Here is a 25,265-nt window from a genome sequence, read left to right on the forward strand (position 1 = left end):
TAATTGATTCAGGTTGTGTGGTTAATTTAGGGTTTGTGTTTGGAATAGTGTGAAATTTGTTAAGAAGAGTGAATATGGCTCGGAAAGGTTTGATGGAGCAGGATTTGAGCAACCTGGATGTTGCGAAGCTGCATCCGCTTTCGCCGGAGGTCATTTCTCGCCAGGTGACGATTAATATTGGTAGATTGTTTGCTTTGCTCTTGTCAATAGGGCTGTAAATGAACTGAACCGTCTTGTTCTGTGTTCGTCCTTTAAGCTTATATCGGATAAGCGAACGGTTTATGAATAGCTAGCCGAATGAATTTTTTTGTTCGTGTTTGGTCATTAAAGAAATGAACTTGTTTCAGTTGTTTGTGAATGGTTCACGAACAGAAATGAGCGAACACAAACAATGTTTTATTTGATTTGGCTTAACTTATAATGGTCAGTGTCAACAGTTTGGTTGGGCACCAGGTTTGTGTTGGGTGTTTTCTTTAACATTTGTATGCATATGTGTTAATATACATATAAATTAATCTCGTAATACTCGTATATATTTTTGTTTTATAGTGTTTTATAGTTAATAATTTTGCTTAAGTATGTATGATAAGATTAGAAAAGGTTATTATAAGTACTAAAAACTTTTAATGGACAAAAAAAAAACCTTTAATGGACGTAAACGAACACATTATTGAACGCTCACAAACACAATTGAATGAACATGACCTTTGTTTGTGTTCGTTCATTTAGTTAATCGAACGAAACGAATATAAATGAATTTCCCGACGAACAGTTCATGAACATTTCACTGAATGTTCTGTTCGTTTACAACCTTACCTGAGATTGGTGTTTTTTGTGTGTATAAACAGTGTTAGGATTAAACGCACACACGAAACTGAACACGACACGAAAGCAATAAACGAACACGAGGATTTAACGTGGTTCGGTCTAAACTGACCTACGTCCACGGGTGGCAACTAGGTATATCTTTATTGAGTGACAAAAATTACAAGTACATAATGTTGTTTATATAGAGACTGAACTAGGGTTAGTAAATTATTATGCAAGAAATCTAAACCGGGCCGGGCTTCGGTCTGGCCACCCTACACCCATCTGCCCTTTGGACTTCAAATAATAAATCGGGCCAACAAAAGGCCTACGAAACCCAACAATCTCCCACTCGGAGGCCTTGAATACTCTCGTCTGCACTCCTGATTGTACTTCTGTAATCTGAACATTAAACTTCTTCTAGTTGCCACCGCCTTCTCATCAATTAGCCAGAAGGCCCATTGAAGCTCCCCGGAGCTCCAACACGTCAGTCACGGCTGAAACTGCCCCTGACCCATTCTCTGTCCCTACCGGCTCCCACTGTAACGAACTACCGGATCCTGAGATAACCTGAGAACAAACACTCTCCATATTCAGCAAGTAATTCATTGGAGAGACTTTTACAGCTGGAATACTGGTTTTCTTAATCCACTGTCGACCTGGAACTGTAACTGAAACACGACCTGTGCTCCCACTGTCACGATATCCCCCAACTGATTTAACCTTCCTAGCTCGTTCATCCTGAATCTTCACTTTGGCTCTGGGTTTGTTACTTGCAAAACGAACCTTCTTCTGCCCACGAGATTCTGTGAACCGGACTTTGTCTTTCACCAAAACTGGATCCACTCCTTTCGGTGACATGCCGACCATATACAATGAACCCATTTTCTTTCCACGAGCAACAACGAGATTCCCTTTGACTACTTTCCACTGCCCATTCCCGAACTTAACATCGTGCCCTTGGTCATCCAACTGCCCAACTGAAATCAAACGTTTCTTCAAACTTGGAATAACCCTCACGTCTTTCAAAGTCCAAGAAGTACCGGCTGAAGTTATCAAATCAACGTCTCCCATACCCGTAACCTCTAAAATATCATCATTCGCTAGTCGAACCTTTCCAAAATCCCCAAATTTAAGATTCTTCATCGTTTCACTACAGTGAGTGGCATGAAACGATGCACCAGAATCCATCACCCAAGCATCAACGCTACTCTCAACACTACAAACCAAAGCCTCATCACTACTGACCCCGTCATCTGTGTCGTCTTCTGTAACGTTCACCTCTTTCTTACCATTCGGACACTGATTCCTGAAGTGTCCTTTCTCTTTACAACCCCAACATTCAATATCCTTACGAGTCTTAGACTGACTCCTCTTCCTGCTCCCACTGCCTCGCTGTTTTCCCCTACCTCTACCTTCTGTGACTAGCATATTGCCTGATGATTCACCTGAACTTCTGCGTCTTGAATCTTCTCCCAGAATCAGATCTCGAATCCCATCGAAAGTAATATTTGTAGACGAACTACAAACTGCAGTCACTGTTTGCGACCAACTGTCGGGCAAAGAGGATAATAACAAGAGGCCTTGAACTTCATCATCAAACTTAATGTCAACTGACACTAAGCGGGACAAGATCGAATTAAGATTATTGATATGAGTTGTAACTGACCCACCCTCTTTCATTCTTGTTGTCACTAGCTCTCGGATAAGATAGACTTTATTCGCTGCCGAAGGCTTCTCATACATGTTGGATAGTGCGTCCATCATACCACGGGCTGTGGTTTCTTTCATGACGTTAAACGCCACATCTTCCGACAACGACAATGTAATACAAGCCCTAGCTTTCTTGTCTAACTTCTTCCAATCTGCTTCTGACAGCTTTTCTGGTTTTTCATCTTCAAGCACTACATCCAAGTCTTTCTGACAAAGTAGTGCCTCAATCTGCATCTTCCACCAACCGAACTTCTGTCCGTCAAACTTCTGTATCGAAACCTTTCCGTCTTCTGCCATAACAATGACTAAAACGAAAAACTGGATAAAAAAACAGAGACAGACACAGCAACACGAGCCTGAACTTAACGACTGTTCTACTGAACTCTGTTAAAAATCAACCTATTTAAACCGCAGCGGAAATACGAACTGTAAATCAGAAACTGAAATTTTAAACTGAAACGATAAAACCTGACAAACGCGGTTGGCAACTGGTTATCCGTTTCTTTAACGCTTCTTCTGACTTGACAACTGTTTTTCAACAAAAATAGGATCTTGATTCAAACTTTCATGTCTCGTACTATGCTTCACCGGAGCTGATCAGCGATAACAGGTAATCAGGCCGGCTTCACTGCTCGGCTACCACACTTATACTTCGACCACAAACCCGTAACGGCAGCTGGTTACTCAGTTCTGTCGGCTAGACTGCCCGACACGACTTTTAGCGGTTGATGCTTCTTGAATGACGATCGAACAAATCGGTAATAGGGTGGCGGCGCTACTGCCGGCAAACCCTAATCGAACTGATGACCAACAAACAGGAACCATTGGTCATGTGGCTCATGGCAAGTCAACAGTTGTAAAAGCTATATCTGGTGTACAGGTAATTCGTCTTTTCATGTTTATTGTTACTGAAAGTTATACATACCGCTTGTAGCATTTAGAGTAGTGAGCTTCATTATTCAGTATAGTACTATAGACTATAGACCTATAGTTGGCATTGTTTCTAGAGAACCTTTTTAATAACTTCAAGTTGTTATCATTCGTATGCAGACTGTTCGGTTCAAAAACGAGCTGGAGCGTAACATCACTATTAAGCTTGGGTATGCTAATGCAAAGATATACAAATGTGAAGATGAAAAGTGCCCTCGACCCATGTGTTACAAGTAAGTGTACAGATAACGCTATTTTATTGTGTCTTGGCATTTAGTATGTTATTAATTTTATTTTTTAAACTATATGCAGGGCCTATGGAAGTGGGAAAGAAGATAGCCCTCCTTGTGATGTGCCTGGATTTGAGAACAGCAAGATGAAATTGATGAGGCATGTATCGTTTGTTGACTGCCCAGTAAGTATTCACTGTTTGTATAATTTAAACCGTTTATCTTCTCCTGTTAGTTGTCTGTTTAATAATTTATCATTATTGTCATAGGGACACGATATTCTCATGGCTACTATGCTTAATGGAGCAGCTATCATGGACGGAGCATTACTTCTCATAGCAGCAAACGAAAGCTGCCCTCAACCTCAGACTTCTGAGCACTTGGCCGCTGTTGAGATTATGAGGCTTCAACATATTATAATTCTTCAAAATAAGGTTGATCTAATTCAAGAAAATGTTGCCATTAACCAACACGAGGCAATTCAGCAATTCATCCAGGTTATTTACCACCTGTTTTTTTCATTAATTTGAATTTGTGATAATTTGATACATGTAACAAATAAACTCGTTTGACTTGAATTGTTTTAATTATTATTTCTCATATGGTAACTTTTTGATAAAACATTGATGATATCAGGGGACAGTTGCTGACGGTGCACCAGTGATCCCAGTGTCAGCTCAGCTTAGGTATAATATTGATGTGGTGTGCGAATACATAATTAAGCGGATTCCTATTCCAGAGAGGAACTTCATATCACCTCCGAATATGATAGTAATCCGTTCATTTGATGTTAACAAACCTGGATCCGAGGTTGATGAGATTAAAGGTGGTGTTGCTGGTGGAAGTATTCTCAAGGTTTGTTCTTTTCTGTTTATACTGCTTTTACTTTTTGTTCTAAAATGTCACAAAAGTTAAGTTCAAATAGAAATCTGACATGGCTGTTATTGTTTTATACAGGGTGTGTTGAAGGTGAACCAGCATATAGAGGTCCGTCCCGGGATTGTTGTTAAAGATGAGAGCGGTAACATCAAGTGCACTCCGATTTACTCGAGAATCGTGTCACTATATGCAGAGCAGAATGAACTTCAATTTGCTGTACCTGGTGGTCTTATCGGGGTTGGAACTACAATGGACCCTATGTTGACTCGTGCTGATCGGTTGGTGGGTCAAGTTCTCGGGGAGGTCGGTTCTCTTCCAGATGTTTATGTCGAACTAGAGGTAAGCGTGAGATCAGCTCAGCTTTTTGACTTGATAAAAATGATCATTTTGTGGGTTCTGATTCTATGAATGGTTTTTGTAGGTGAACTTTTTTCTGTTGCGTCGGTTGTTGGGTGTGAAGACAAAAGGAACCGAAAAGCAAGGGAAGGTATCAAAGTTGTCAAAGGTGGAAATACTTATGTTGAACATAGGGTCCATGTCGACTGGGGCTCGTGTGTTGGCGGTTAAGAATGATTTGGCAAAACTGCAGTTGACATCGCCCGTGTGTACGAGCAAAGGTGAGAAGATTGCTTTGAGCAGGAGAGTGGAGAAGCATTGGCGGTTAATTGGTTGGGGACAAATTCAAGCTGGTTCGACTCTTGAGATCCCACCCTGTCCAATTTAGAGTGTTAGACGCCTGTTTGATCGCCAGTTTTGCCTGCTGCTTTCGTTTCCAACTTTTGATTCTTGGTTATCTGGTTTAGCTTTTGTAGCGTTTGTGAATTTGTTTTGAACAACAAATACTTTGGATGATGTCTGCAGAGAGGATCATAAGACATGTACCGTTTACCTTTAAATGCTTTAATTATTGGTTATTTTTTTATCAGCATGTAATCTATAATTAAAACTAGACGTATTACACGTTTCACAATGCACGACTTGAAAAGTTTTCACTCGAACTAGACGTCACTTTTTGGTAATCTTTTACCAGGGTTGAATGTTACTAAACTAAGACTCCGTCTAACATGTTTAAACTCAGACACAGTACAAGAAGCTGCAACATGTAGTCCTTTTTAAAACCAAGTCATACCCAATTCTCCATATAAATGATTGAAATGATTACTTTTATGGATGTATGACCATGGGAGAAAGTAATGATATAAACAGTTGAAATGATTACATTCACATCATATTTCTTTTTAGTTTTAACCTAAGCCAAAGTGCCAAACTGTTAACTTCCAGATTGGGATTGTTTCTTTAGAACGTTCCACGCAAGCAAAGCTGCACCAACAGCAGGTTCCACCTGATAAAATTTTACCAAAACAAGCAGTATGAGAAATAAGACATAAAAATGGTTGATAGAAAAAATATATGTTTTGAGCTATACGTTGACCAAGAATGATTTCCTTACCTGTGGCCGGATTGGAAGCATCCCAGGGAACTCCTTCGAAATGCAGCTAATTACTTCTTTCCCGATATCCCACTTCCTATTGGCTTGAAGAACACCACCAACCATCACAAGAGGACAACTACCCTTTCCATCTGTCAAGTAAATCACACGTGTAAATCATTCAAACTATCTAAATATAGAAAGAAAAAAGGCTTAATTTCTTTTTTTTGGTTTTAATTATGCACCTTCACCACACAACCCAAGTCGGCAAACAACAGCTTTGACACTTGAGGCCAACTCCTGAACTGCATCAAGCAATATTCCGTTCGCCACCTCATCACCTGCTTCAGCACAAGATACAACAACCGGGACCAAAGCTGCGATTCGAGCCCATGATGGATCAGCATAGGTCCACCTATATTCAAACAAAAGCAATACACTTATATGATTGCATTTGTAAGCCAATAACATTGTTCTTGAAAACCAATAAAACTAGAAAACACAAATTCATAGACAGCTGGCACCTAGTGAGTAGTGACCCACATTGTTATAACTAGTAGTGTTGTAAACAAAAAAACAAACAGTAAACATCATAAGTTTCTAGAAACAAATACCCAATCAATTCATCTGGGGAAGAAAGTTCGAGTTCGAGCAGAATTCTTGATGTAAGCATTGTTTGTGGACCACGACCATCATAAGCCCTTATTACTGATGTCAATGCCATTGCAGCTATACCATATCCACTGCATGTAAACAACGCAAATCTCTCATACTATACACATTTCTCATAATATACATACACACATATGGCTATATAATGTATTAGTATATTACCTTCCCCAATCACCTAAGACGGGTCCTGCACCAGAAGCCCGGGCTTCTCTTCCATCTTCAGTATAACCATAAGCAATGGTCCCCGTGCCAGCAATTAACACACACCCATGAAGCTTTCCCATGGTTCCACTAGCCATAGCAGCCACAGCATCATTGTGGACAAAACACTTAACATCATCATTGGGAAATATCTCTCTGTGTATGGAAAGAAGAGATTAACACAAGTATGGATGTGAGTAAGAAATTAACTTGTAATGTATGCAAATGTATATATAGACAACTGACCTAACCCAACTTAATATCCTTTCCTGGTCTGTTGGATGGTTAACCCCTGATACAGCTAAACATACTGCACGAACAGATGATCGAGTAGAACCTGACTTAAAAAGAGCATCTGCCATAACATGCTCTAGTGTCTCTTTCGCAGCAGTTTCTGTCATATATATAAAAGTACTCATCACGTGACACATGGCACATCTAAGGTTGGTTAACAAGTTTTTCACTAGTAATTAAACTGTAAATGTTGAAAACTAGCACTGCAAAAGATCTAAGTCTAACATTGAAGCCTTTTATTTTCTATTACCAAGTTCATGGTTTAAAAAAGTGCTGCATCACGTACGTGAGCCATTGCTCTATGTAAAACAAAATAAGCTTTATTTACAACCAGAAGCTGTGTCTCTCTCATCTGTTTTAGAACTTTATAAACTTCATTGTGTGTGTGGCTGTAAAGTTATGGAGAGAAACAAGAATCTATTACCTCCAACACTGTTATGATTGGAGCAGCCAGCAACAGCATGAGCTAAGACAGGCGGAGGGTCAGGAGGAAGACATTCATCAGTAAAAGGAAACACAGGCATGCATATACACACAGTGGAAGTAGTCCCGCCATCCAATCCCAGAATCAGATCCTGAAAACCACCCTGTGATATTATTCCTTGCTCAAAATCCCAAATTCCCTCATTTCTCCCCCTTTTCATGGCTTCCTTCATCTACTTCCCACTACCTTCAGTATCAAAAGAGATCACAATCCACAAATCAAAGTATAAAACCCTCTCAAATCTTCATTAGTTACAGGGCTGTAAACGAACGGAACATTCAACGAGCCGTTCGGCCGGAAGCTCGTTCACTTTCGTTCTTTTAATAAATGGACAAACATGAACAATATACGTTGAAATGAACGAACATGAATAAAGATCGTGTTTGTTCATTTATGTTTGTGAATGTTCGGTCACGTGCTCGTTCATTTACATTCGTGAATGTCCTTTCGTTTACGTCATTCATCTTCGTTTGTTTATATTCCTTCATTAAAAGCTTTTTATACTTATAAATTTTATATTTTTTAGTTAATTATCCAAACATCTAAACTTTGGGGAACTTACACCTTTCACACTATTTTTATAATAATAATGATTATGATTATTATGCTTTAAGTATTTTTAAGTTAAACTTGATTTATCTTTTAGACGGTTATGCCTAAAATTAGGATTAACAATGTTGTTTTATATTTTCAAATAAATATATGTCCGTTTGTGTTCGCATATGTTCATCTACATTCGTTTAGAAAGTTCACGAACGAACACGAACACGAAATTTCATCCGGTTATGTGTTCGTGACTCGTCTGTTAAGTTTAACGAACGAAGAGAAGACGAACAAGGCTTCCTGCCCAATATTTAATTAATGCCATACACCACACAGGCACACACAGATTATGTACAGAACAACATTACTGCACCAGGTAGAGTGTGAAATGATACTACTACTATAACTTGCTTTAACTGCATATATAATAATATCATCCGGACGGCACTTAGGTCAAAACACTAACATCCGTGAATCCGTGATCAATTACTGCATTATTTTAAACTTAACAAGCCGCGTAACAAATTGAACAGAAATTGGCTGCAATTTCAGGTATTTAGAATCCAATAAGCAACGATTACAGTTCTAAAGAGTGATCGGATGAACAATTAAACTTCAGATAACATAACTACAGATATTCAGTATACATGCATACATCGATATATAGATTTGAAATTAGAGATCACGGAGATAGATATTATACCAGATAGTAACGATTCGAACGCTCGATCTACTGTAGATTCATCATCTTCTTCTTCTTCAACTGTTCGTGGGCGTTGGTGATTTCTTCAGTGAAGGCCGTTTATGTATTTTGTTTCTTTCCTTTTGGAGTCTTATTTTTTTAAGAATAATCATTTGTTTGGACAAATAAATATATTTATATTTCTTTTTACAGGGGATAGGTTATAATAGGAAGGATATGAAGTAATCTTATCTGGAGGGTTGAGATTAGTTTAGGAGGAAATCAAATGTGAACATAAAGGAAATAGTATAAAAGGAATAACACATTTGTGGACTTTTTCTCTCCACATGTAAGACACATGTCAAATTCCCCTATCATTCTAAAACGTCCATAACTTTTTTTTACGACGTTTTTATGAAAAACAAATTCACCATAATAACGAGTGTCTTTTTATCTTTTATAAGAGTACCATATTGTTATATAAAAATTGAAAAAAATAAGTGGGTTTTTACAAATTGTGTTTTATAAAATTGTGTTATACAATAGTATTTTTCATTGTGTTTTTTCCATTGTGTTTTTTACATTGTGTCATACAATTGTGTTTTTATCATTGTGTTTTTTATAGTGTTTTTTTCCATTGTGTTTTTCATATTGTTTTCCATTGTGTTTTTTCGAACTTTTCCGACGAGGTGGTGGCGGTGGGCGCTGGAGTGGTGGTGGTTGTAGGAGATGAGTGAAGATGTAATTGGGTTTTATGTAAGTGGGTTTTGAGATTAAAGTAAGTGGGTTTTGATATTAAAGTGTTAGACTAAAATACCATCCTTCCTAGCATTCTTAGAAAAATCAAACTTCTTATTTGAACCTAACCCTCTTTTTATATTACCATATACTTGTGACTTAATTTAAGTTTTTTAATTAAAAGTTTAATACCAAACCTATACATAAGATAGCCGAAATTAGCAATCTCATCTAAATTCTAAACCCTATATAAGTGAGTGTAGAACGAATACAAGTGCACATTTCATTTAACTCTCGCATGCTATATGCCTATATCATAAATAAATGACTATCTGGATAGTTCTTGATAATTTTTTATATATGGTTGTATATAACTTGATGATTCTTGCATCTAATCTAATCTAACTATACTATTAAAACAAGATGATTTTTCCATGTGACACAATTATAGAGTATCCATATTGGATTCCACATATACAATTTCCTTAAATGCATTTTTCACATAATTAACATTCATTAAAATGCATAACAATTTATTACTCTGTAAATGCATGAAATTTTCTATTCATTATTTTTCATTTAATTACTATTCTAAAGTTAAATTAACTTATTCATATAAAGTTAGAAAGACTAATATTTAACCTTTTACAATTTAATATAAAATTCTTTATTAATTTTATTTTATAATCATTTAAATCAATAACAAAAGTCCGACTATATAAATCAATGCAATAGCTAAAATCTTGGAAAATTATTAAATGGTAAAAAACATGGACATATCTTCTAACATTTTTTATACACATACATTTCAATTTTAATACTTTAAGTAATAATTTGATTTTAAATGAATATAAAATAAAAGTCATAAATAAAAATTATTATATAAAATAATTGAATTTACGTATTACATATAATATTTTTATTTTTATTATAATTTTCGTCCGTGTGGAGCACGAGATTTAACCTAGTATAAGTATATAACCATTTGACAAATGGCAAATTTTCTTGTATGAGCATGTTGTCTTAAAAAATAAATCAAATCAATAGGGGGTTGATTAGTAAGGTACGATTTGAACGTATAGTCATCCTTTTTTAGTTAGTAGTGCTTCAAATACTTAATTTGTAACACCCCAACCCGGAATAGGCTAACGTGTTATTATTACAGATATCAAAACAACGCCACAATCCAAATACAACAAAAATTAATGCAACCTACGTCATATTATTAAACAAAATGAATTAACTTTAAGAAGCTTGGACTTCATTTTTTTTATCTCTCATCACTAAATTCCCAGAATCCCGGATTACCTGAAAACAAAATAAGAAAAACAAAACAAGAAAACACGGCTGAGCCAAAAATTGCCCAGTAACGGAAAGAACAATAGTATAGGTAAGGACAGACGTAAGAGAATAAATATACGAACTTCAATTCAAACTCGAAACCAACCCTTTATACCTAAACATATACTTAATAAAATTCGGATGTATGATCCGACACTTGGCCAGAACATGGTCAAACGCATGCGGAAATATATCAGAACTATAACAAAAACACCCAGAGCCAGAAACATATAACTTGTAACATATATTGTGTGACGTGTAACATATAACGTATAACATTTAACTGAACTATAATTAAATGCGAAACATAATCCGATAAACGATCGGGACGTAATCTGAATATACTCAAATTTAATCAAATACATATACACATATCAAAACGGACCAGAAATATAGCGAAACAAAATATAATTACTAAAATACACGACGATGAAGTTAAAATAAATAGGTCGTGTAATACGGAAGCACCCAGAGCCTAAACAGAGGGGTACACAGCTAGCTAGTCCATGCACCAAGGAGACGGTGTGGGTGGCGTGCACACATTGTTTCATCTCAAACAGAAGTCAGGAGTCAGGAGTCAGGAGTCAGAAGTCGGAGCTAAGATCGATCTATACGCCTCTAAGTGGCCAAGGTACTACATGAGTACTTTCAGAGACGCCGTGAACTTTGATTACGCACTGTCACGATAAGTGCCATGTCAGGAGTCAGGAGTCAGGAGTCAGAGCTAAGATCGATCTATACGCCTCCAAGTGGCCCTAATACTTCAAAAGTACTAGTTAGAGACGCCGTGAACTTTGATTACGCACTGTCACGATAAGTGCCATGTCGTTGACGCCCCAACGACAAGTCAGAAATGCTCGGGTAACAGAGTACTGAACTAAAGTCGTATAACTAAAATATATTATATAAAATAACTGAACTCAAAATATAACCGACGCGTAACGAAAATCCGTACTACAAAGTAACGGAATAGAGTCAATACTAAAAGTGAACAAAAACAGAAACCGTACTACAAAGTAACAAAATAAAATTTATACTATGAGTGACAGAAACCAGAATCCGTACAACAAAGTAACAGACTATAATTAATACTAAGAGTAACAAAAACATAACCCGTACTATGAAGTAACAAGAAACAGAATCCGTACCACTACGAGAACGGTGAAAACAATATAAAGCTAAAAGAAGAAAAACACGGAATCCGAACTACGAAGGAACAAAATATAATACTATGAGTAACAAAAACAGAAACCGTACTATGAAGTAACAAGAAACAGAATCCGTACTACGAAGTAACGGAATATAAATAATACTAAGAGGAAACAAAGACGGAAACCGTACCTTAACAAATCAAATGTAAACAAAGTCGGGTAGTACTCAATTCGTGTTAGCACCTACATTAAAATTATCTTTCAATTTACTTACAATAGTTCAATGAGTTGATTAACTGTTTTTCCGGCGACATGGACTTTTAAAATCTTTAATTAGTTATGGCATATTATCAGGCATCACTATTATTATTATTTTCGCACAACAACTATCTTATATAAGTTTTTCTTAATTAATACTATAATGTAACAAAATAAATATTATGCTTAATATATAAACAGTTGGTCTTTTGAATTAAAAGTAATTGATTGATGTGTATAAAATCTTTAAAATTTGGAGTTCATCAAAAGGCTACAACTTCAAATATTCCCAATTTAGATTCTAAATTCAGTCACAATTAGCCACGAATATATACCAACTTACAAAACAATTCAGATTATTATTATTACTATTATTATTATTATTATTATTATTATTATTAACTACCCACAATTATAAGACTATATTATATATTATATCAATATGCATGACACGGTATGCACGAGCAGAACTACAAATATGTGACCATTTTCTTTGTTAATAAAAAAAAATATATTAGATTTATTATGCATGTTAGTCGCCGGAACAAGAAATCACGTAAATCAGGAAGGGTTGAAGTCTTAACCTCAATCGGCTAGCAAAACGGATCGGAGGACTGAGGCAGCGGCGGTGTGTGACTACCGGCGTTGTCAGCGAGAATTTGCGTAGAGGTGGTTGCGGTGCCCGCGGCTTCTCTGACGAGTTGCAGAGCGGCGGTGACTAGTTTAGGCTCCAGCGAATAGCGCGGCCTTCCTTCTAACAACCAATGGCGTTGACGGTTGTTTCCGGCGAGTTTTAGGGCGGCGGCGGTGATGGGTATTCGGCAGAGAGAGATTAAGGTTTAAGGTTTTGATAAAAGAAAACAATAATCGTTCCTTGTATTTATGATAGTCGACCCCCCCTGAATTCGCGAAATCAACAACAGTTTGTTTTTGAGTCTACCACGTTCTCTCGTCGGAAAGGTCGGGAAGAAGAAGATAAGCCTGGTTTTTCAAATCTTACTTTAGTTAATTGGCAAGAATAGCCCTTCTAGTCTAGAATAGTTTTTTTTTTTTTTTTTTTTAAACACCCTAAACTTATTGTTATATTATATCGATTGAGTAACATTAATTAATATATCACATTCGGTTAGTTATCATTGATATTCGATCAGTTTTTAATAATTACCGATGCGTTATATTAATTCGATATTTAATGTTTTAGGCTTTCAAATTCTCGTATATTACAATTCTACCTCCCTTAAAAGAAATTTCGTCCTCGAAATTAACGTTATACTTCAAAAATTTCAGCCTCGAAATTGTAAGACGGTGACACATACTTTCGGATATCACGGAAACGAAACAAACTTAAGCTTTCATAAATTCAGACATGACAATTGCAAAGTCTTGGAAACAAATATTAGGACATATAAAACAGAATTCATATGAAATCAAAACCATCCAAACTGAAATAGCAGACTCGTTACCATGATGATATTGAACGAAACTATGGGTAACCTAAAACTTGTATCGGATAATACTAGTTCTTATAAACGGAAATCAAAAATTTCATTTGAACACAGAATTACATATAACATAGTGGATAACTAATAACTAAAATAAATAAATTTTGATGAGCTAAAGCCTATGACTAAATTGTGTAACTAATAACCAAAACGAAAGACAGATAACTGAAACATGTGACTTATAAGTGGAAATAAAAAGTGATAACTAATGGAATACTAAAAAAAAATCAAGACTTAAAACGTAAATTTTCAAAAACATATTTTGAATATTAACATGCATTTCTACACTGATAAATAAATATATAATAAAAGACACGTAACACTAGCAGATAATAGCGAAAACTTAAGACAATGTCGTATCTAAATATTAGAGGAACATTAAGCTGCAAAATGGATTTTAGTAGCACACATACATACCTTACATTTGTTAATACTTGTTGCTTTTGAATTTATACTTGTAAGATAAATATGTTACTTTACAAAAATCATTATGTTACTGAAACGATTTTATGAAGTTTAAAAATAAATTATCCAACTCAACTTTATATATTTTCTTATATCCATTACTAATATTTATTATTTTAAATATTTTAAATATGCGGATATTACAATTCTACCTCCCTAAATAAAATTTCGTCCTCGAAATTTCTAGTTATCCATGCGCAATCAAACTTTGACGTAACGGATAAGAAACATAACTTCAAGCGGTAATGATACCAAAACAAAACTTAAATGGTAAACTAAAATATTTAACTGAGAATACTTAATCATATTACTGAAATGAAACAGAAAATTTTTCTCTAAATACATATAATTGGGTGTATCACAAAAATGTCAAACGAAGACATCTAAATGAATCCTATAACTAGTAACCGAGACAAAACAACTAACTGAAACAGGTGACTATAAGTAGAACTTAAAAACGGTAACAAATTTGATCCTTCATAATTTTAAAAACTCAAAACATATCAAATTCAAAAATCAAATTTTATAAGTTTACATATTATTTTTTTTTACTCATATACAAATAAATAGATAGATAAATGAATAAACACATAACACTAGCACAATAAAGTGAAAAATCTTATGACGAGGTCATATCGGATGGAGTATTAGAGGAACAAAATCTGCATAAAAGAATTTTTGTAGCACACCTGCGTACCTGTAAATTCACGATTACGTTCGCGACCATAATCGTCAATTTACCTTACGACTGTGTCCTAACAAGCCTTCCATTATGCATTTTAAAAACATGGCTTGGCTTATAACAAAAGAGTAATGTGATGACAAAATAATTAAGAAATGATGTTTATTCAAATGCATAATTATCGCGGAAAACGTCTAGAGGCATGCGTGGTAGTAAAGTCTGAATCGAGCGTAAAGGGTACGTAAGTCAAAGTCGTGATCCCTTTAGTTGTGTAGCGTTGTCTTCGAAAGTCATTTCCATATTTGTATAGTGTAAGCATGAACAATTTATTCAACTAAATGAAATCCGGAAAGTCAGAGATTGACGTAGGTGCCTAGAAAGGACTCTAAAAATAGACCGAAAATCATAAAATGATCGGCACGAAGATTGATATGAAATATTAATCCTAACCCAACGTCTACCCATTATCTCACAAGTCTGATTTTAAGGTTTAAGTTTTCTACAGGAAAGAGCCTTAGCTCTGATACCATAACTGTAACACCCCAACCCGGAATAGGCTAACGTGTTATTATTACAGATATCAAAACAACGCCACAATCCAAATACAACAAAAATTAATGCAACCTACGTCATATTATTAAACAAAATGAATTAACTTTAAGAAGCTTGGACTTCATTTTTTTTATCTCTCATCACTAAATTCCCAGAATCCCGGATTACCTGAAAACAAAATAAGAAAAACAAAACAAGAAAACACGGCTGAGCCAAAAATTGCCCAGTAACGGAAAGAACAATAGTATAGGTAAGGACAGACGTAAGAGAATAAATATACGAACTTCAATTCAAACTCGAAACCAACCCTTTATACCTAAACATATACTTAATAAAATTCGGATGTATGATCCGACACTTGGCCAGAACATGGTCAAACGCATGCGGAAATATATCAGAACTATAACAAAAACACCCAGAGCCAGAAACATATAACTTGTAACATATATTGTGTGACGTGTAACATATAACGTATAACATTTAACTGAACTATAATTAAATGCGAAACATAATCCGATAAACGATCGGGACGTAATCTGAATATACTCAAATTTAATCAAATACATATACACATATCAAAACGGACCAGAAATATAGCGAAACAAAATATAATTACTAAAATACACGACGATGAAGTTAAAATAAATAGGTCGTGTAATACGGAAGCACCCAGAGCCTAAACAGAGGGGTACACAGCTAGCTAGTCCATGCACCAAGGAGACGGTGTGGGTGGCGTGCACACATTGTTTCATCTCAAACAGAAGTCAGGAGTCAGGAGTCAGGAGTCAGAAGTCGGAGCTAAGATCGATCTATACGCCTCTAAGTGGCCAAGGTACTACATGAGTACTTTCAGAGACGCCGTGAACTTTGATTACGCACTGTCACGATAAGTGCCATGTCAGGAGTCAGGAGTCAGGAGTCAGAGCTAAGATCGATCTATACGCCTCCAAGTGGCCCTAATACTTCAAAAGTACTAGTTAGAGACGCCGTGAACTTTGATTACGCACTGTCACGATAAGTGCCATGTCGTTGACGCCCCAACGACAAGTCAGAAATGCTCGGGTAACAGAGTACTGAACTAAAGTCGTATAACTAAAATATATTATATAAAATAACTGAACTCAAAATATAACCGACGCGTAACGAAAATCCGTACTACAAAGTAACGGAATAGAGTCAATACTAAAAGTGAACAAAAACAGAAACCGTACTACAAAGTAACAAAATAAAATTTATACTATGAGTGACAGAAACCAGAATCCGTACAACAAAGTAACAGACTATAATTAATACTAAGAGTAACAAAAACATAACCCGTACTATGAAGTAACAAGAAACAGAATCCGTACCACTACGAGAACGGTGAAAACAATATAAAGCTAAAAGAAGAAAAACACGGAATCCGAACTACGAAGGAACAAAATATAATACTATGAGTAACAAAAACAGAAACCGTACTATGAAGTAACAAGAAACAGAATCCGTACTACGAAGTAACGGAATATAAATAATACTAAGAGGAAACAAAGACGGAAACCGTACCTTAACAAATCAAATGTAAACAAAGTCGGGTAGTACTCAATTCGTGTTAGCACCTACATTAAAATTATCTTTCAATTTACTTACAATAGTTCAATGAGTTGATTAACTGTTTTTCCGGCGACATGGACTTTTAAAATCTTTAATTAGTTATGGCATATTATCAGGCATCACTATTATTATTATTTTCGCACAACAACTATCTTATATAAGTTTTTCTTAATTAATACTATAATGTAACAAAATAAATATTATGCTTAATATATAAACAGTTGGTCTTTTGAATTAAAAGTAATTGATTGATGTGTATAAAATCTTTAAAATTTGGAGTTCATCAAAAGGCTACAACTTCAAATATTCCCAATTTAGATTCTAAATTCAGTCACAATTAGCCACGAATATATACCAACTTACAAAACAATTCAGATTATTATTATTACTATTATTATTATTATTATTATTATTATTAACTACCCACAATTATAAGACTATATTATATATTATATCAATATGCATGACACGGTATGCACGAGCAGAACTACAAATATGTGACCATTTTCTTTGTTAATAAAAAAAAATATATTAGATTTATTATGCATGTTAGTCGCCGGAACAAGAAATCACGTAAATCAGGAAGGGTTGAAGTCTTAACCTCAATCGGCTAGCAAAACGGATCGGAGGACTGAGGCAGCGGCGGTGTGTGACTACCGGCGTTGTCAGCGAGAATTTGCGTAGAGGTGGTTGCGGTGCCCGCGGCTTCTCTGACGAGTTGCAGAGCGGCGGTGACTAGTTTAGGCTCCAGCGAATAGCGCGGCCTTCCTTCTAACAACCAATGGCGTTGACGGTTGTTTCCGGCGAGTTTTAGGGCGGCGGCGGTGATGGGTATTCGGCAGAGAGAGATTAAGGTTTAAGGTTTTGATAAAAGAAAACAATAATCGTTCCTTGTATTTATGATAGTCGACCCCCCCTGAATTCGCGAAATCAACAACAGTTTGTTTTTGAGTCTACCACGTTCTCTCGTCGGAAAGGTCGGGAAGAAGAAGATAAGCCTGGTTTTTCAAATCTTACTTTAGTTAATTGGCAAGAATAGCCCTTCTAGTCTAGAATAGTTTTTTTTTTTTTTTTTTTTAAACACCCTAAACTTATTGTTATATTATATCGATTGAGTAACATTAATTAATATATCACATTCGGTTAGTTATCATTGATATTCGATCAGTTTTTAATAATTACCGATGCGTTATATTAATTCGATATTTAATGTTTTAGGCTTTCAAATTCTCGTATATTACATAATTATTTCTATGAGTCTAACATCATAGTGTTCCAATAACTAGGGTTGGAATTCGGAAGGATGCTTCTTTTTTTTTAAATTGTTATCATTTTCTTATTTGAGTGTGTTTTCATGGTTTGAAAATTTCGATCTTTAATTCTTAAAGACTAGCAAGACCTTATATGCTATATAGACTTCAAACGGAGAATGATAACTACCAGCAAAATATATTCTTTGAGATGATGGTCTTGACAATCTAATTGAGTTACTCCTCGTCATATCTGTTAGTCTACAAGCATAACTAAGAACTCATTAGAATGTGTCCAAAGGTTTTAGCCTAGAAGAAACTACCTAACATTTAAGTTATATGTGTGTCTGATTAAAATAGAGGGAATCAAGAGAAGAAGTGTCAAGTAGTGACCAATGCACATAGAGTTGAGTGAACATATACCCGTTTATTTATTAATGTCATGTAACACTCTGTTAAAAGTTTGTCACGCTTTTGTTTTAAGAAGTGTCAAGTAGTGACAATCGATGACATTGACGGGTATAAGACTAGTAATTAAAACATTTTTTACATTCACATGTGTGGTAGTACTCAAAACCACAATTTGATTTTAGAACCAACAAGTATGTAAGATGCAAGCGAAAGGAACGTACTTAACATGGCCATTTTTAACTCATATTCTTCACCGCTACAAGTTTAATGTTAACATACATACTAAGAATGAACGAGAAGGAAAACAATTAGAGAGAAAAAATAATGTATTTGAAGTTAATTAATTTTGTTTAAATGGATAGTGTTAATAAGTAACATAAAAAATTGTAAGTTTAAAAATATAGATACTGTCATTCTCTTATTGGCTAATGAGCCAATATTCACAAATGGTTACCATATGTGTGTATTTGTGCCCAAGAGTTCTATTAAATTGTGGACAAAATGTACAAATATACAACAAGTGGAAAGAGGTGAGCCGACATAATTATACATAGACTCGTGTCACGCGTTGTATCTGTACTCTTTCACATATCAACCATAGACTCTACACTTTTGAAAGATGACATATAGCGTGTTATTATTATTTTTTTTCGATTGACGAGCTACATTAAAACTAGCACACCCAGCAAGACGCTAGAGACCCGAACAACAAAACCACCGGAAAACACAATTCTGTCCACGACAAAGACTTAAAGGAAGACCTATTTTAAATCTAAAAATCCCCCGGCCAACGTTTTAATGCTCTTCACCACGTCCAATTCCTTTGGTCAGAAATGATATCATTTCGCGTCTTTAAAATGCACAAGAAGACTAGATGATGTTATGATAATAACGTTACGATGTCTATGAATTAATTTTTGTTTTCTAGAAGAGTTTGAAATAGGATGATTATCTTGGTTTGGGTCAATGTGTTTGTTAATAGCAATCAATCAGTCGTTCAATAATTGATAAATGAAAGCCTTTTTGACTTGACTGAAGCAATGCTGACTTTTAAGTTTTAAGTGCTGCTGCCGTTGTTGACATTTTCATGGTGTTGACGTCCTCCATTACGCTTTCATATTTTTATTATTCCCAGTCCAGATATCAGCATCAGCATCAGCATCATCTGATCCTCCACGTTCTCCCACGCGTCTTCAATGGATTCCACCTACTCTTCACTAACAACGTCAACTAATTCCACCTATAAATTAACCCTAACACCTCTCTATAACTTCATACAGCCATGGCACCGGAGAGCTTCAACTCTAATGTACGTATATTTCTATTTCTGTTATCTGTAAATATATTTTATACTTGATATAATAATTAGAGTTCATATCTTCTCTTTTCTGCCTGTGTATTTGAATTTACTACATATATATGCACCGTTTAGTGTATTGAATTTTGAAGTTAATTAGGAATGCACAAGTTAGGGTTTATGTGAACAGATCGATGATCATGGTGATGGAAACAGGACTGTTAGTTAGTTAGTTAGTATGTAGTTCATTGAGTTTTTATAAGTCAATTGTGAGTTTGTGGTTGTTTGCTGTTAGTTAGGGTCAGTTTTGGTAGATTGGATTTATGATTTATATATATAGCTAAAAAACAAAAATAGGTAGTTAACTTGAAGTCTTGAACTATACAGATAAGGTACAACAGAAGAAAGTTTGCTGGCTGATTGACAGCAGTGATGATTACTTCATTATGAACACAGTAATTAAACAAGATTGATATTTCATGTAAACTAACTAGTTATGAATTTATCATCATATATGCAGTATGGAATTCTTTAGTTATCTCATGATCCTCTCCCTTACGAATAAAGTATTATTGTAATTAAACTTACGAGTTGGGAGATTTGATTTTTAATTTTCTATGATCTTGATGAGGACTATTATGGAATTTATTGGCATGAACTGAATATCATAATACATATATGCAGGGATCATGAGAGAACTGACATATGATATTAGTACTGCATATAAGCAGTATGGAGTTCTTTAGTTCTCTCAGTCCCTTACGAATTAAGTATTGTAATAAAACTTACATGTTGGGAGATTTGATTTCTAAATTTCTATGATCTTGAGGAGGACTATTATGGAATCTACTGGCATGAACTGAATAACATTAGTTATGTCTTTAGATGATGGTATTTAATTATTCCGTGTTCTTTTTGTATTTGTATTCTTGGGGAGAGAATTTATGTTAGGGAAAAGATGTCAGAAAATAGAATATGTAGGAAATTAGCACTCAACAAGAGTAAGTGGAGAGGGGTAAAACCTTAAAATCATTTATTCGAGATTCTACATGTGCTATTTGGCAATTGATTACAAAGTGTGGTGGGTCTTGATTATACTTCTGCCTTTTATTTTTTGTTCTCTATGTTCATTCTTGTCTGCCATTTTCCAACAGGGTAATGCATCCAATTTGCCATATGAGAATGGTTTTCATGATTCGCTTTCTATTTTAAACTCTGAGAAAGCTGTAAAGGAACTTGTCGAGCAACCTCTTGTTGAGGGGATTGAAGATCATCTTGTGGAGTTTTCCGAGGCCATGAGAAGTATGATAGTATGTTTATGTTCATGTTCACATTTTCATGAAATTGTTAGCAGTCACGTATAATGGCACGCGATACTGATTCTTTTTAAATATTTTGTTTGTATTGATGTATAGCTGTTGGTAAGGCTTTAAGGCGTGCAGCAGAGGGGAAAGCTTCTGCTCAAGCCGAGGCATCAGAATGGAAACGCAAATATGAATTGGAGAGACAGAAGAATTTACAGCTGGAGAATAAAGGTCTATAATATGAGCAATATAATTAAATTCACTATTTGTTAGCACACATAGTAAAATAAAGAAAACATATGCATTACATGTTTCTGATGTTTGCATTGTATATAATTCTGCTAAACTGCTAATACCATGAATATTTTGTACACGTGGCAATTTTGACCTGTTAATTTTAAATATCTCAAATGGGTCGACTAAACAAAGTTATCTATAAGGGAAGGGTTAAAAGAAGGTACTAACCTAGCTGCTTTAAAGCATGTGGTGCTTTGAGACCCTATGCATAAGTTTATTTGATTTCAAATCCTTTTCTATTCTAACTTTGTTTTTCTACATTTCATCTCAGTTTTGACATCTGTAGAGTTATACAATAACGACACCGAGAAGAAAATTGAAAACTCAGTACCACACCTTGAACCCATGCTTGAAACCAATGAGCAGCCTCCAATATACCGTGGAAAGAATGGAATTTATTCTCATGAGGTTCTTTGGGACAAAGAACAAAATTCTTATTCCAATGCTTGCAGCAAGCTTATTCGAAAGGTACAAATCCAATTCGTATATAAGCATATAATTTTCAAATTCAAATGGGTATACTTAATTTTGAATAATTTATACCTGCCACAGGCATCATTTAAGCTACACTGGAGTTGTAAAGGTGAAAAGAATGATCAACATAAACATGATGTTGTCTCTTTTGAAAAGGGGAATATAACAACAGCAGAACGCAGCAGTAAACAGGTATGTTACTGTTATTAAGATGTAGAATTAGGCAACTGTAATGGTTAACTTTGCATTGTGTTTGTAACTGGCATTTTTATGGTCTTTTATTTCAGATTTGTTTGAAATGGGAATCTCCTCCACAGACTGTGCTCATCTTGACAAAACCGAATTCAGTTTCTGTTAAAGTGATTTGTGCAGAAATGGTCAGGTAGGATATTACATTGTAAACATTTTGTCATCTTATATTTCTGTTAGTTTCTTCATTTATTTCTATTATATTCGTGACATATATATTCATTTACACGTGTCAAAAGTTTCTAGAAACAAAATGGCTTGAATGCAGTGTTATATGTTTATCCAACTATTTTCAATTTTCTAAATTGTTTTATTCAATAAAACAAGATATCATTATGTTATAAATAGTTCTATAATCATATGCATACAATATACCAATCATTTATAAAATTCAAAATATTTGGGAATGTCAAGTTGTCAACTCCCATCCTGAATTGAAAATTACCCATTTTGACCTAGACACTTTGACCTACTCATCTAGTCACCCATTTTGCACCTCTATTTCTAAGCATGATTTAATCAACATTCTTTTTATGTTTTAGGTGGTTGAGGGAAAAAAAGTTGAATATTTATGTGGAACCACAAGTAAGAACGGAATTGCTAACAGATTCATCTTGCTATAACTTTGTACAGACCTGGAAAGATGGTGAGTCACACACAATACAAATTTTAAAGTAGAATTAACCGTTGATAATCTATTTCTAAAAGTAGAAAGTTTTCTCTTGTAAATAACTCCTGTATTGTTACTTGACAGGCGATGTTTCACTTCTGCATGAGAAGGTTGATCTTGTTGTAACTCTTGGTGGGGATGGAACTGTGCTTTGGGTATGTGCTTTCATTTCTATTTCTTTTGAAATATGAGAACTCTTTGTGAGACTTTTTAATTAACTCAATAATAGTGTACTTCTTCATACTCTTTTATCTATCTTAATTTACATCTATCGTTTGACCAGCCATAAAAAATGTTAAGTTGGTCTTTTACTAATTTTGTTGAAGTTATAATACATGTTTAATTAGTCGCCTGTAACTATCTAAAAAGCACAGAAAGATAGGTTCTTTTTAGATTTGAGTGAGATATCAGGTCATCTTGTCTGCAAAACAGTTTTGACTAGATTATATGTGCCAAGAAGTGAAACATCTTATTTCGATGTAGATATTTACAGTAATCACCTTTTGCAGGCTGCATCATTGTTTAAAGGCCCGGTTCCTCCAATTGTGCCATTCTCTTTGGGTTCTTTGGGCTTCATGACTCCATTTCGTATCCTTATCTTTCTGTATATATTACTCTTTCCTGTTTAAGTTATTTGTTCAGGAATGTCAGGTATCATATTATAGTGTAAACGGGTCAAAATTTCTTACTTTAAAATGACAAATATAAGCACTTGTATATATGATTCATAAGTGATCTTTAACTTTAGTTCCAAAGATAGTGAACAATACAGAGAATGTCTGAAATCGATCCTACAAGGTCCAATCAGTATCACACTCAGACATCGATTACAGTGCCACGTGATTCGTGATGCAGCTAAAAATGAATACGAGACCGAAGAGCCAATACTTGTGTTAAATGAAGTCACAATCGACCGTGGGATCTCATCATTCCTGACAAATTTGGAATGCTATTGTGACAGCTCGTTTGTCACATGTGTACAAGGAGACGGTTTGATTTTATCAACTACTTCAGGGAGCACTGCATACTCTCTTGCAGCTGGTGGCTCAATGGTTCATCCACAGGTATGTTTTATAAATTAGTTTTATATTAAACACGGCTTAGTGAGATAATAGATAAATATAAAAAAAGTGACATTTGTGAAATAGAATTAAGTTTAAACAACTTTAAACAAAACATGCAGGTTCCGGGCATCTTATTCACTCCAATCTGTCCACATTCGTTATCATTCCGACCTCTGATATTACCCGAATATGTAACGCTTCGGATCCAAGTTCCGTTCAACAGTCGAGGTCACGCGTGGGCATCGTTTGACGGGAAAGATCGGAAACAGTTGGCCCCTGGTGATGCACTCTTGTGTAGCATGTCGGTTTGGCCCGTACCCACAGCTTGTAGCGAGGATTCAACCAATGATTTTTTGCATAGCATACATAATGGGCTGCATTGGAACAAGAGAAAGACTCAATCTTTCGATGGACCACTAGAACCATAACCGGTAAATGTTTGAATGTGGGTCAATCAAAAGAGGTCTTGCTGATTAGCGTTGACTGTTTTGACTTTTTTCCCCCTTTTTCATATATAAGTTATTGTTACGTTGATAATAGAGTAACTAGTAATTTACCCGTGCGTTGCGCGGTAAAATTAGTTTGTAAAACCTGGTGTTACAGTGGCAAATCAACACGAATTCAGTTAATAGTAGCTACGTCCGTTACGGTACTGGAAGTAAAACAAAATGGAAACAAAAAAATAAAAATTGAGGTTGGCAAATGGGGTGGCGTCGGTTGGTCCTAGACGATGGCAGCGAGTCACTGCGAATTTAGTCAATATTAGCTACGTTTGTTATGAGAAGGTTGATCTTGTTGTAACTCTTGGTGGGGATGGAACTGTGCTTTGGGTATGTGCTTTCATTTCTATTTCTTTTGAAATATGAGAACTCTTTGTGAGACTTTTTAATTAACTCAATAATAGTGTACTTCTTCATACTCTTTTATCTATCTTAATTTACATCTATCGTTTGACCAGAATTTAGTCAATATTAGCTACGTTTGTTATGGTACTGGATTAAAATGAAAACAAAAATTGAGGTGAGCCAATGGGGTGACTTTAGTCGGTCCCAGACGCTGAGGCAATGGCTCAACGACACTATTATAATTTTCTTTTGTTAACATAT

The 25,265-nt window shown here is 35.2% G+C and overlaps 3 protein-coding genes across 4 annotated transcripts; 2 read left to right on the forward strand and 1 right to left on the reverse strand.

Moving 5' to 3' along the window:
• Positions 1-5,473, forward strand: LOC143548245 (eukaryotic translation initiation factor 2 subunit gamma-like). The gene is made up of 8 exons (XM_077039465.1): positions 1-180; positions 3,339-3,400; positions 3,571-3,683; positions 3,763-3,865; positions 3,950-4,177; positions 4,317-4,535; positions 4,638-4,898; positions 4,981-5,473. Exons 1-8 carry the CDS (start codon positions 75-77, stop codon positions 5,281-5,283), a joined length of 1,395 nt encoding a protein of 464 aa, XP_076895580.1. The 5' UTR covers positions 1-74; the 3' UTR covers positions 5,284-5,473.
• Positions 5,474-5,773: 300 nt separating this feature from the next.
• On the reverse strand, positions 5,774-7,904 carry LOC143548212 (uncharacterized). The gene is made up of 7 exons (XM_077039438.1): positions 7,580-7,904; positions 7,108-7,255; positions 6,823-7,017; positions 6,603-6,731; positions 6,234-6,403; positions 6,010-6,140; positions 5,774-5,901 (listed from the first exon to the last, which is right to left on the reverse strand). The coding sequence occupies exons 1-7, from the start codon at positions 7,809-7,811 to the stop codon at positions 5,830-5,832; spliced, it is 1,077 nt and encodes a 358-aa protein (XP_076895553.1). The 5' UTR covers positions 7,812-7,904; the 3' UTR covers positions 5,774-5,829.
• Positions 7,905-20,040: 12,136 nt separating this feature from the next.
• Positions 20,041-24,672, forward strand: LOC143548246 (NAD(H) kinase 1-like). Of its 2 annotated transcripts, XM_077039467.1 has the most exons (11): positions 20,041-20,113; positions 21,256-21,403; positions 21,517-21,636; positions 21,974-22,170; positions 22,255-22,368; positions 22,464-22,558; positions 22,968-23,071; positions 23,180-23,250; positions 23,605-23,683; positions 23,852-24,159; positions 24,279-24,671. In XM_077039467.1, exons 1-11 carry the CDS (start codon positions 20,087-20,089, stop codon positions 24,585-24,587), a joined length of 1,572 nt encoding a protein of 523 aa, XP_076895582.1. In that variant the 5' UTR covers positions 20,041-20,086; the 3' UTR covers positions 24,588-24,671. The 2 variants fall into 2 exon arrangements, with proteins under 2 accessions (XP_076895582.1, XP_076895581.1); XM_077039466.1 differs by having other exon boundaries at positions 21,974-22,368; positions 24,279-24,672.
• Positions 24,673-25,265: the final 593 nt, after the last annotated feature.

The sequence above is a fragment of the Bidens hawaiensis genome, unplaced genomic scaffold (genome assembly GCF_021521415.1).
Source record: "Bidens hawaiensis isolate Kalapana, Puna unplaced genomic scaffold, B.hawaiensis_p1.1 tig00014981_1, whole genome shotgun sequence".
Classification (NCBI taxonomy): domain Eukaryota; kingdom Viridiplantae; phylum Streptophyta; class Magnoliopsida; order Asterales; family Asteraceae; genus Bidens; species Bidens hawaiensis.